The 13,041-nt window shown below is 38.0% G+C and overlaps 1 protein-coding gene across 8 annotated transcripts in view; it reads left to right on the forward strand.

Moving 5' to 3' along the window:
- The window catches only part of ubr4 (ubiquitin protein ligase E3 component n-recognin 4), a 62,575-nt gene extending 55,001 nt beyond the window's left edge, over positions 1–7,574 (forward strand). For all 8 annotated transcript variants that reach the window (XM_015377760.1, XM_015377767.1, XM_015377762.1 and 5 more), the window contains 15 exons: positions 2,104–2,231; positions 2,399–2,506; positions 2,592–2,708; positions 3,132–3,322; positions 3,425–3,598; positions 3,693–3,792; positions 3,914–4,132; positions 4,227–4,340; positions 5,144–5,286; positions 5,370–5,495; positions 5,584–5,778; positions 5,896–6,120; positions 6,212–6,302; positions 7,017–7,179; positions 7,304–7,574. In XM_015377760.1, the coding sequence (XP_015233246.1) occupies positions 2,104–2,231; positions 2,399–2,506; positions 2,592–2,708; positions 3,132–3,322; positions 3,425–3,598; positions 3,693–3,792; positions 3,914–4,132; positions 4,227–4,340; positions 5,144–5,286; positions 5,370–5,495; positions 5,584–5,778; positions 5,896–6,120; positions 6,212–6,302; positions 7,017–7,179; positions 7,304–7,368 (2,159 nt within the window). In that variant the 3' untranslated portion in view covers positions 7,369–7,574. The remainder of the gene's footprint in view (positions 1–2,103; positions 2,232–2,398; positions 2,507–2,591; positions 2,709–3,131; positions 3,323–3,424; positions 3,599–3,692; positions 3,793–3,913; positions 4,133–4,226; positions 4,341–5,143; positions 5,287–5,369; positions 5,496–5,583; positions 5,779–5,895; positions 6,121–6,211; positions 6,303–7,016; positions 7,180–7,303) is intronic.
- Positions 7,575–13,041: the final 5,467 nt, after the last annotated feature.

Raw genomic sequence — 13,041 nt, forward strand, 5'->3', positions numbered from 1 at the left:
TATATTGGCCCTGCTGTCAGTGGTATATAAAACCTTCCATATCAACATTTCATCACTTTTTCTTTTAGCAACACTTTATAAACTTGGAGCAGCAGAGAGAAATCTTTGACAAAGTCTGTGTACAACATCCAGAGTACGGTGTAATCTCTGGTACATTCTTCTCTCCAGGTCACACTGCTAGTTTTCTAGAGGACTTAGATCTACAAAGTGTTTCATCACAGAAAAACTATGTCTTAACCACTTTTTGCTTACAGATGCAAAGAAGAACTCTTGTGGTAGTTCGCAGTAGGGTTGTCAAAAGTATCGATACTCAAAAAAGTATCGATGCTAAAACGTTGTATCCGGATACGATACTTATTTTCAAAAGTGTCGATAAAGTTCTTCCACCAGTGTCACCTACAGTCATTCATCTAGAGTGCAGAATAGAGGATAATCCACTTTCTGAACACAGTGTGATTGAATAATTCTGTGCACTTTTCAGTTTCAGACTTTTTTTGTAACAGGTGCAGCTGCTGAGAATTATTTTTGTTTAACTGGTTTGGCTAATGTCACTGTTATGTGTGCAAAGCATAGCCAAGGAAGGAACACTTAAGTTAATTTTGTTAGTTTTATATCAAGCTTGCTTAATATTGTGCACAGCATACAACCTCAAAGTATTGTTCTTATTGTTTATTGTATTTATTTATTTTTTCGCATTTTATTTATTAATGTAAATATTTCTGTTAAATTTTGGGGTCTTTGTTTTTATCCTTGTGGTATAGAAAATGGTATCGAACATCGACTATTTTTCCTGAGTATTGGTATCGAGTTGAAAATTTTAGTATCGTGACAACCCTAGTTCACAGGGTTCACAGTGTTGTGACCTCCAATAACAGCCCCAGAGCCTTTGATTAAAAAAAAAATAATAAAAAAAAAAGACCCACAGCTTGACTGATCTGCCTTTATACCAACAAACGAGACGTTCTTTTTCGTAAATGATTGTTTTTTACAAATCCAACTAGATTGTTTGCTGCCAAAAAGCCAAATCTCAGAACTTTTTCACCAAGATATTTTCAGAGCTGATCCTTGAGCCACTTCTTAACTGGTTCTTTAAAAGGACAACTTTGTCATACATGAAGCCAAGCCATTATCAACGTCTCACACAGATAATCTGGTTATTGTTTGATTTCATAAAGGAATTAAGTGCGTTACAGTAATGCATAAATCCTTATAAATCATTTGACAAATTTCCCCAGCATCCCTGCAAACAGATTTCAAGTTAGGTTTTATACAAGTAGGGAATGCCTGTCAATTTAGGAGCTGTAAATTGTTTTTGAATTCAGGGAAAGATAATCGACTGAGCTAAGCCTTAGGGGGGTTGATGGCTTAAAACAGGGTTTCCGCGGGTCATTAAAAGTCATTGAATTATTATTTTTTTTTTTTATTAATGGCTTAATTGTTATTAAAATTCATTAAATGTCATTATAGTGTATACAAACAATTTCATCAGATATAACTGGTTCCACATGTTTGTGCGGAACTGCTTCCAGTTGATCTTAAAGCCATATGTTTGGAAAGAAACGCGGGGTGGAGAAAAGGCTAGGGAATAGGAAAATACAAATTTCAAGAAAAGTGGCTGGAAAACAAAGAATTTGAGACATCGCTGCAGCCTGTCAATGGTAAAGCTGACAAAGGATTTTGCGTGTACATATGAGACTCATGGGTACTTGTTGATGTAATTAAAATTATTTCTAAGAGCATTAAAAGCATTAAAAACCATCAAATTAGTGTTACTCTTTCCTGTATAAACCCTGTAAACTCAAAAACTGGGGACAAGATAAATGAGTCACCGTCTGGCTTATTAACCAGTGGTTAAATTAGGGGTCTCATTGTTATATTTAAAGCTCTGTAAAAACTGTGAGTCATTGGTAACTAATTAGAAGGTATTTTAACACTAAAGCTTTAAAGCATAAATTAGAAAATAGTTTAAAGTAGTTAAAACTTTAAACTAAAATTAATAGTTTTAGTTTAAAGGAATTGTTAGGGATAGCTGTAGTTGTACCTTTGTACTTTATGCAGTGTACATTTTTATGGTCACAAATAAAGGAAAAAATGTATTTGCAGATGAGGAAGAGGACGATGAAGAAGTGTACAAGATGGCCGGAGTCATGGCTCAGTGTGGAGGACTGGAGTGTATGCTGAACCGGCTGTCTGGAATCAAAGATTTTAAACAAGGAAGACATCTGCTAACTGTAAGCTAAATCTGTTAGCATTTAATCAGAGCTTTTCAAGGCAAAAAAACGGAGCTGAACCAGACCGGTTCTGGTGATGCTATTTTATCTTTAACAGACTTAGTCTGATACTTTAGAGTTTTCGGCTGTTCTACCTACTGAGTCGATTCTTCTGCGCCTTTTCTCAGGTTCTGCTGAAGTTGTTCAGTTACTGTGTGAAAGTGAAGATCAATCGGCAGCAATTGGTCAAGCCAGAGATGAACACCCTTAACGTCATGCTGGGAACTCTAAACCTGGTATGATAAAGTGATGAGATGGATCTAAAATGTTTTGGTTATTTGTGAATATTTTTAAAAGTTCATCTTTGTTTTGTATTTTTAGGCTTTGGTTGCAGAACAGGAGAGTAAGGACAGCGGTGGAGCCTCCATAGCCGAACAAGTTTTGAGCATTATGGAGATCATTCTCGATGAAGCCAATGCAGAAATTTCAGAGGACAAGGTAGGATACCAAAGCGTTGCCATTTGTCTAAAAAACAAAGAATATTTATACATGGAGATCACATGCCTTGATATTCGCAGATCGTTAAGGATGCAGTAAATGTTGGTTAATATCTAAATGAAAAAAATGGTTCCTGATAATGAATAGTTTAATTAGTCATTAGAAAAATAAATACATGTATTACTTCAAGGAGTAACAACATTGTTTTGTAGAAAAATCTGCCCTAAACACCAAAGTCTGAGCTTTTTTATTGCCTAAGTAGAATATCTCCTTTCCCTCCTAAAACATTTTCTGCTGCATCAGAAAAGATAATGAACAGTACTGGAACATTTAGCTGATATTTATAAGGTGTCCAGGTACTTTTCAATGTTAATATTATAAATACAGATTTGCCCTTAAAAACTGTGCTTCTTATCTTTGTAGGGTAACCTTCTGCTCACAGGGGACAAAGACCAGCTTGTCATGTTGTTGGACCAGATCCACACCCCCTTTGTGCGCTCAAACCCCAGTGTGCTGCAGGGTCTGCTGCGCATCATCCCATACCTGTCCTTTGGGGAACTAGAGAAGATGAAGATTTTGGTGGAACGCTTTAAACCGTGCTGCAGTTTTGACAAGTGAGCAATGCTCTGACCTACAACAATCTTCAAAGGCAGCCATATCTGTTAAGTTGGTGTTTGTAAATTATATATATATATATTTTTATATATCTATTAAAGGTATGATGAGGAGCACAGTGCAGAGGACAAAGTCTTTTTGGATTGCTTCTGTAAAATCGCAGCTGGAATAAAGAATAATAGCAACGGCCATCAACTGAAGGATCTGATTCTGCAGAAGGGAATCACTCAGAGTGCACTGGACTACATGAAGAAGCATATCCCAAATGCAAAAAAGTAGGAATCCCTCTTCAAATATATATGAACAAAATAATGATATGAAACGGTTTGTTTGGTATCTTTCTAACGAATATCTCTTTTCTTTCGTCAGTCTGGATGCAGACGTCTGGAAGAAGTTCCTCTCTAGACCAGCTCTACCTTTCATTCTTCGACTCCTTCGTGGTCTGGCTATGCAGCATCCACCCACACAGGTAGAATACTGAAGATTAAATTAATCTCTTTTCAATAAATAAAACTACAGTCTGCTGTAGTGCAAATATATTTCACACACGAATGCTTCCAATGTTACCAAATGTCCTCTTTTATGTCCAGGTTTTGATAGGAACAGATTCTATAACCAACTTGCACAAACTGGAGCAGGTATCCAGTGATGAAGGTATTGGAACCCTTGCAGAGAATCTTCTAGAAGCTCTAAGGGAAAACAGGGACGTCAACCTGAAGATTGAAGCCGCTCGCAGGGAAACCAGAGCTGAGAAGAAGAGAATGGCTATGGCCATGAGGCAGAAGGCTCTGGGAACTCTGGGCATGACGGTAGTCTGGGATTTTATTTCTCCTTATGTTAATAGCAATAGATTTTTTATGAATAATGGATTGTTATTAAACATCTTCCTGTTTGTCATTTTAGACCAATGAGAAAGGTCAAGTGGTCACAAAGACCTCCCTTCTGAAGCAAATGGAGGAGCTAATAGAGGAGCCGGGTTTAACCTGCTGTATCTGCAGAGAGGGTTACAAGTTCCAGGTAGTTAATGCATCCAAAGCAACATAAACTAAACGCAGTAATATCTATAATATTGTAAGCTGCTTTTATGAGGTGTTCACATAAGACTTATAATCCTAGCAAAAACAAATCATGCTCAAACACATCTGACCTGTTAAAGAGATCTTCCTAATTCAGCAACTTATTTGTTGGGATGCTGGTAAAACACAAAGCTTTAAAACGGATAATTGGATCTGAGGTAATTTTCTGTGTATTAAAATATGAGTCAACAGCTGTTTAAAATAAGGATGGATGCTGAAAGACAAGGTAACATCAGGATGGTCAAACTCATTATGACTCACATTTTGTTTGCTGCTTTTTATGACACTACAAACACAAACCTGATTTAACTTTATTTAAGATTCATGAGGTAGACCAGCATCAAGCAGAGGAAAATTATACAGCTGGGAGAAACATGGGGGAAGACTGAAAATAAAGCAGTCCTGGATGAAAATCTGTTTAAAGGCTGAAAAGACTCAGGAATTTTAGCTTCCATCAAGATTATGACTAAACATAAAGGCAGAGCTACATGGGTGGAAATATTGTTTTCTTTCAGTTGGGCTGAGTTGGAGATCTCTCCATAATAGAATCAGGCAAAATTTCCATCTTTAGATGTTGAACGCTTACTCGTAACACACCTGAAGCTGTAAGTGCACAAATAAATTCTCTACAAACTGTAGAGATGAATGGGGATGGACACGTTTTATTTATTTTAATGATTTTTCTCTTCATTTCATTTTATTAAATTTGTGTAAGATTTCACCTGTTTTCCCTTCCTTTTCTAGCCAACCAAAGTTTTGGGTATTTATACTTTTACAAAGCGTGTGGCCTTGGAGGAATTTGAAAACAAACCTCGCAAGCAGCAGGGATACAGCACTGTGTCACACTTTAACATAGTTCATTACGACTGCCATCTGGCTGCTGTCAGGTAACTCTATCCTCTGCTATAACCTGCTTTCATTTTTATTTTATTTTTATACAACTACTTAATATTTTTTCCTCCCTTGTCAGGCTGGCTCGTGGGAGAGAAGAGTGGGACAGCGCTGCTCTCCAGAACGCCAACACCAAGTGCAATGGACTGCTGCCTGTGTGGGGCCCCCATGTGCCAGAATCAGCCTTTGCGACGTGCTTAGCAAGGTAAAATCACAGCTAACATCGAGGAAGCAGATGTTCTTCCATTCAGGCGTAGGATGATCATTCTCAGCTGTCTTTATCTACCTCACAGGCACAACACATACCTTCAGGAGTGCACAGGTCAGCGGGAGCCCACTTACCAGCTCAACATCCACGACACCAAACTGCTGTTCCTTCGCTTCGCCACTGAGCAGTCGTTCAGCGTGGACACAGGAGGCGGCGGCCGAGAGAGCAACATCCACCTCATCCCTTACATCATCCACACAGTGCTCTACGTTCTCAACACGTACGGTTTTCCTCTGACATAGACCTTTATCCTGTCTGACCCGTTAAACATCAAGCTGTGTAAGTGACTCTTTGTTGATGGAAACAGTGGATCTAATTGTTTTCCGTTTTGATTTAGTACAAGGGCTACGTCCCGAGAAGAGAAGAATCTGCAGAGCTTCCAGGAGCAGCCGAGTGAGAAATGGGTGGAGAGCTCTTACGAGGTTGAAGGACCCCATTATTTTACTATCCTGGCGATGCACATAATACCCCCTGAACGGTGGAGGAGCTCTCGGCTCTACTTCCTTAGAAGGCTGCTGGTGGCCGCACACACACGCAAAGTTTCTGCAGTCTCCACAAACAAGTATGACACTTTCCACTTAATCCATCCTGTTTTCTTAGATGTTGTGTTTTCTTTCATGTGTTTCATTCATTTTTTCCCTCCTAAATATCAGAATCACAGATAAAACACCAAAGGAATATGCAGTGTACCGCTCTCCTCTTCTCTTCTGGGGCCTGGTGGATCTCGTCTACGACATGTTTAGGGTAAATATCCAACTGGCTTTAGGGGATCCCCTTAACTGTTATCCACGTTCTCTCATTTGTTGTGATGATGCTTTAAAGGTATTAAAACAAAGCTGAAACAGCACATTTCAACAGTTTTACAACTTAGCTGTTTACTAGTCTTTGGTTTTGTATATAAGGATTTAAAAACAATTTCCAGAGGAAATTAGTATAAAATGGAAAAAAAGCAATATTCAGATCAGATGCGGTGGTGAGCTGTTTTTGCATAAAAAAGCAAAGAAATCAGGTGTTCACATGGATGTCAATTTAGCATTAGCTTCTGTTTTGAGAGGTTTTCTCTTAAAACCTTTTTTTGGCATTAGAAAGTACCTGAAAGCTAACGCATACATGGGACGAATTATTGGGTTCAGACTGAGTGCTGTAACTAATTATTGTTAAACATCCATGATTAGCATGTTTAGCGAGCAGGTAGTGATTCCCCCAATGCAATCACAGGACATCAGCAGACAGATGGCAGACAAACCAGATAAAAATCAGTTGATTAAACAGCTTTTTACTTAAAAACAGACAATTAATGAGAAGAGTGCTGACTTAAACAGAGCGATCTGTTGCTGTTTAGCCTAGAAAGACTTTTTCATCTTTCACTTTCAAATATTTGCTCTTTATTCAGAGCCTGTCATCTAATCTAAGCTTTGACCTGAAGACTGACCCGTTTTTTTGATGTGTTTATTACAGAAAGTACCAACCAGCAACACAGAAGGGGGCTGGTCCTTCTCACTGGCAGAATATGTCCGTCACAACGACATGCCCATTTACGAGGCCTCGGAGCGAGTGCTTAGAGCCTTCCAAGATGAGCTCATGCCTGCTGAGTCCATGTCTGAGTTTTTCGACGTTGTAGGTCAGTATGAACGACCCCCAGTTGATTTAAGACTTACATTAATACTGCAGTATTACCTTTAACATCCCTGGGGTTTGAATGGGCTCAGATTAGGGAGTTTAAATTCTGTTTCTCTCTCTTCCAGGTCTCCTCTCTGAAATCCCAGACCCAGACCTCTTCCTGCAGGATTTGTTGAACTCTTTGCCCTGAAGACCACAAATCAAACCCGTCTAAAACACAAATATCCCTACAAGTATAATCGATAAGGCAAACTTAAAAGAAAAAGAAACTAAAGAGTTTACACTCTGAGACACAAATAATACACACCATTAGCGTACACCATGCCTCCTGCTCATCTCCCACACCTATATCACATCCCAGAATAAGCCAAGAGAAACTTCTGTGTAGTTAAAAAACAAATAAATAAATAAACAACTCTCTAACACCAAGACACTGCTGTTTAAAGGGGAACAACACACTAAAACAGAATTTACACCTTACCGGACTGATTTCAACTGCTAAAGTCTTCATTAAACTCATGATCGTGTTTTTGTTTTGTCTTTTTTTTTTTTTTTTTTCAAGCAAGCTTGAGTAAAAAATTTAATTTTAGAAATGTGAATTTTCTGGTTTGCTGTTCTCAAAAAGCTGAAACTTCTTTTTTGGGGGGGTCAGGGGTGTAGGAACATATTCAGATGTTAATTTTTTTTGGTTGAGAGTTAATACTTGTGAATTCTGTTTTGGGGTGATGCTGCTTTGGCTTCGACTTCTCCAAATTTCGGATGCAGTTTTAGAGGAACCGAAATACTTTTGGGGATATGACCCGACCCATATTAGGAGTGGCATTTGATTTTATCTTTTCCTTTTTTTTGTTGTTTGAATTGGTTTGTGGTTAGGGAATTTTAAAATTAGCAGAGGGTTTTCATCGTCTCCTGGTTGCAGTGCCTGTCCTTTTCCTCTGCTGTTTTCTCTACAAGTTCATGTGGATTTAACTGGAAATTTCAGTGATGGGTGGGAGAATAAAAATGTCTGGGGTTTGTTTTATCAACATCAGAAGAATTAAAAAAAGAAAAAATTTTGATTTATTCTTCCATAGATTTCTGCCTTTTTGAAGTTCGTTTATGAAAGATTCCATCTGTTGCAATGAGATATCAGACATGTCTAAAATAACAATAAAACAGACTTGCATTACATCCTTAAATACTGTCTTTGTTTTATGGTTTTGTTTCCTTAATATCTTAGGCCACTTTCCACTCTTCATTCTGACTACACTCTCTTCACATTTTAAGCAGATATTTAAGCAAAAGGGGGAAAAAAATCCTGCAACTCCCTTTGCCGATGATGCAAAACAATGTTCAGATTGAAACGCATGGTGATAACTTTCCCCAATTCATGATTGATTTGCTTTTTCCGCTGCTACAATGTCTGAACTGTTGCTGAATGTCTGCTCTTTGAATTTAGCTTATAATAAAGCTGGTATAAATTCAGTCTGACTCGAGGGTAAGCTCTTCTGTTTTGGCTGCTGTTTTCACATTTCAAAAGAAATACTTATATACCTGAGCCATGCATCACATACAGGGCTTTTATAAAAGTGTTAAACATGAAAATGATGCAATAAAGAGTATCAATCAGAGAGGTGCCAACAAGACCTGTGGAGGATCTGTGGATAGGAAAACTAATTGTGATGTATCAAACAAATGAGGGCTTTATAGAAGAAAGGAAGCCTTAGTTGGTCCAAAGTCAATCAGCAAGTTAAAAGATTCTCTAGCCAGATGAGCCTAAAATTAAACTTTTTGGCCTACATGGAAATGTCAAAGTTCAGCTGTGAATGTAATGTGGTAGAAAATCTACTGTTCTGTTCCTCAAAATCCTAGTGAAACGCATTGACATTCATAGTTACACATTTAAATAAAATGTAAAAACACTCCAGGGGTAATTCATATGTATATAGAGTAGACTACTTGTTTATACGCCGCTACTGGTGGTTGAGTGTTGTAGGAAGAGTGTTTATTTCTAGTAGACGTTTCTTTCTGGAGGTTTTGTCGGCTGGAGGTCAGCCAGACCTGTAACTTCCATGTTTATCACCCACTGAAGTAACTGAAAACACTGCAGTGTCATAACATGAAATGGTCTTCCTCTGTGTTCTGGAATCTGGAAGCGGACCACTTTGGTTCAGCTGATTGAGAAGAATTAACATCCCTCAGGTGACATCCATGGCCAATCCAGTTGGAGGGATCAGAGCCATATTTCATTTATCCTCTATTTGTTACACCAACAGTATATTAATCTCCGTATTAATTATCAGAACTGAGGAATACTCTTGATTGAGAGGTGAAATGTCTTCTAGAAAAAATCCAGTCGCCAAAACTGAACTTATAAAGCAAGAATGCAAAGAGCATCAATATGCATTAAGTCCACAGTTGACCTAAAAATAAAATTGAGCTAATACTTGAGTCCACACATGTGAGGCGTTGCTCTAAACTATAGAAAAGCAAAGCCCAATGATTTGATTATTTATTTTAAGCAATAGTGGTTTTATATTTAAATGTTCTTGTAATTCTTAAACGAGCTGAAACAGTTGGATGGTGTGGCTGAGCAGTCATTATGGTTAAGTGATTTCTAACTTACCAGACTTCCTTAGTTCTTTTTTTTACTACCACAAGTCCAGTTAGTGAAACAAATTATATACATGTGATCATTTTTTTTGTAGACAGCCAAAAACTATGGATACATACAGTTTTGGGTTTTTAATGCATTTTAATTCACTTTGATTATACAACTGATGTCAACTCAATACACTTTGCAAGGGATACTGCTATCATTGCATCTGTTAGGTGTCTTTCTGCCTCTAGGGGGCATAATACACTAACATGATGAGGTCAAGTTCTTGGGTCTGGAGCACTCACTTAAAGGCATAAAATAATCTTAAAACCTTTTCAAGATAAATCTCAGTAAATGTTTACAAAACACAAAACTGCAAATAAAAGCCTCTTGCATTTTTTTTGGATGCAAGCAACAGATCTTAATAACAATGTCTTAAATATTCTCTAAAATAAGGCATTGGCATAAATGATATCCTTGTAATGAAAGAAATATGGCTTCCTGTTTAAATAAAATAGAATCTTAATGGTCTTTATATGACCACACTAAAGTTAGTTTAAGGCAAAGAATGCACATTTGTGAGCCATTAAGGTCACATCTTCTCTCCACTTTACACCTAATAAGGTGAATATAGCAAAAAAGGAATCTAAGAGTCCCTTAGAAACATCTTTGAGATGTGCTGGACACAGTCACTATATTTCAAATGTTCTCCTTTGTTCATCCCTGGCAGCACAGCGGCAGGACATCCTCAGCAGGGTGAGGGAGCATCCTCATGGCTTCCCTGGTGGTTCTGGTGAAGCTGTTGGGGAAAACGAAGACCCTCTTTATGGTGAAGAAGGAAGCCGTCCTGTCCCATAGGTCCAAACCGCTCCTCTCTGCACACAGTTTGCTCTCCAGATCTGAGCGGAGCCTTGCAGCTTTGTTTGTGCACTTCTTTTCCAAAATGCTCACCTTGCACATGCTGAGAAGAGACAGTATTACATTTTAGATATTTAGATTTGATTTATCAAAGACACAGCAGAAAAAGGTCTGAGTAATGAAAGCAGACTTTTAAAAGATACAATTTATCCAACTATTAAATCACCACTCTAATATGATTTAAAACAGACCCTGACTCCAGGCCAACTTTAAATCCAACTAAAAGTCCAGGAAAAGCAGTGATGTGAACTTACACAGTGCGCTGATTCCTCATGTTAGACGCTCAGGCAGATGTGAGATGTTTAGGACTTGATGGGGTTTTCAGTGTTATGATTTCACCAACCAAGACCATCCTCCTTTATATACTTCATGACAAATTTCCCACTGATTTAATGCGCTGCTGGTTCTCACCACAATTGGCCAATCACAAAGCAATCTGATGTCAAAAGAAAGTGAATAAATTAGTTGAATTCCTGGTAAACAAAGAAACAGAAGGGAGGGGCTCCCATGATGGTTTATAATAGGAATATCCTGGGAATTTTGGATGAAAAACTAGTTTCTGATGTGTGTTCGGGTGCCCCTGTTTAGCACTTTTTATTTTTATTTCTAAGTTTTTACCTATAGGTTTATGTTTTTTGTCCAAATGTTAGATAAAATGTACATGTTTGAAAAAAATTTGCCAGCAAAACCAGCAGACATCCTGAGATAACTTTAGTTGAGTCCTTTAATCTACACTGCAAGAAACTGAAATCTAAATAAGTGCATTTCTTCTTGGATTTAGGAGGTGACACACTTTGCCAATGGAACAAGATGATTTACATCTAAAATAAGAAAAAACAATTGCATTATTTTCCTTCAAGTGCATTATATCTAATTATCTTATTTTAAGAGGGAAAGTACTCATTCCATGGGCAAACAACTTATTTAACAACTTCAATTAAGGGTAAATATACTTAATTTAAGAAATGCTGACTTATTTCTGGATCATTTTTCCAGTGTAAAAAACAATCCTCATAAATAAGAAGTCACAGCTCCTCAAATTTGTCTGAAAATCAAGCCCTAAAAAAAAGGATTCTCAACTTACACACATTTGATCTTTTTATTTAACGTCTCGTCTCTATTTCAGCCTCTATTTCTCACGGTGAACATCTCTCATGCTTCACTGACTGACAAAAGCACTCGATCCATCCAGATGGTGTGCCTGGAAGCCCAGTTGACAACTTCACCTTCTTTGGTGCGTGTGTGTGTGCCTTAAAGGGTGGGTTGGTCACTAGGCCTTTGTTTGATGGGGCACACTTCCTTTGTGCAGCCTGCCTTGGAGTCATTAACACTGAAGTGTGGGAAGCCTGGGACCACAGCAGCTCCCACGTTCCACACTGGCAGGAAGGGAGCGTGTGACCAAGACGTGGCCAGCGGCAGGCAGATCAGCCTGTTGTGTGTGTGTGTGTGTGTGTGAGGAGGGGGGTTGTGCCTGAGGTGTTGACATGTGCTGAGAGCGGGAAAGCTAACAATTGAAGCATGCTTCTGACACTTTACTTACTTCATTCATTGTAATCCAAGATGGTGGTCATCAGACAAAAAGACTACGTTTGAAAGGATTTTTGTAATCTAGCGCTAAAGAACATAAAAGATTAAAATCTGATGGTGAAACCAGAGTTCCTAAAATTATTTTAGCTTAAATATATGAAGCACCCAGATATTCTAAAGATGCTTTCTTGCAGAAATCATACGTCCTCTCAGAAACAGCCCCAGACCATCACACCACCACCATGTTTAACTCATGTGTTCTCTTTCCTTCTGCTTTGTAATGTTTAGTCCACAGACTCTGTCTCTGCCTGCGGTGTTATAGGTGTCTGAACGGCCTAGTTAAAGTGCTGCCTTAAATACTACTGATAATCTGAGAAAAGATGTTCAGAGATGCTCCCCATCCAACCTGAAATCACAGGCAAAATTATTGGGAACATATATGGTTGAACCAATACTGAAAGGAGAAACATCGCTTGTCATTCATAGAGAAGCTTTCTTCATGTAACTGGGAACAGACCACTGTGAATTCCCCTCCTTGAACGTGTGCAACAATTTAATATTTTCCCCATTTTATCTTGTTTTTTTCTTCTTTAGATTTTGAAATTATATAAATGTAATACTCCTGCTTTTTAAACTTCAACAGTGAAATCATGCTCCATGTTGTTTGGGTTTAGTTTGTCAATAAAATTTCCTTTTGTCTGGTCCAAATGTTAAATGTGAAAAGTATGACAATACTTTTGCAAGCAAGTGCATGATTTAGTGTAACATTTCACTTATAACATATTTACTTTAGTAAGACAACAGAAAAATACATTAGTAAGTTAAAATCAGTACTCAGTT

The sequence above is a fragment of the Cyprinodon variegatus genome, unplaced genomic scaffold, assembly GCF_000732505.1.
Source record: "Cyprinodon variegatus isolate N-32 unplaced genomic scaffold, C_variegatus-1.0 Scaffold158, whole genome shotgun sequence".
Taxonomy (NCBI): domain Eukaryota; kingdom Metazoa; phylum Chordata; class Actinopteri; order Cyprinodontiformes; family Cyprinodontidae; genus Cyprinodon; species Cyprinodon variegatus.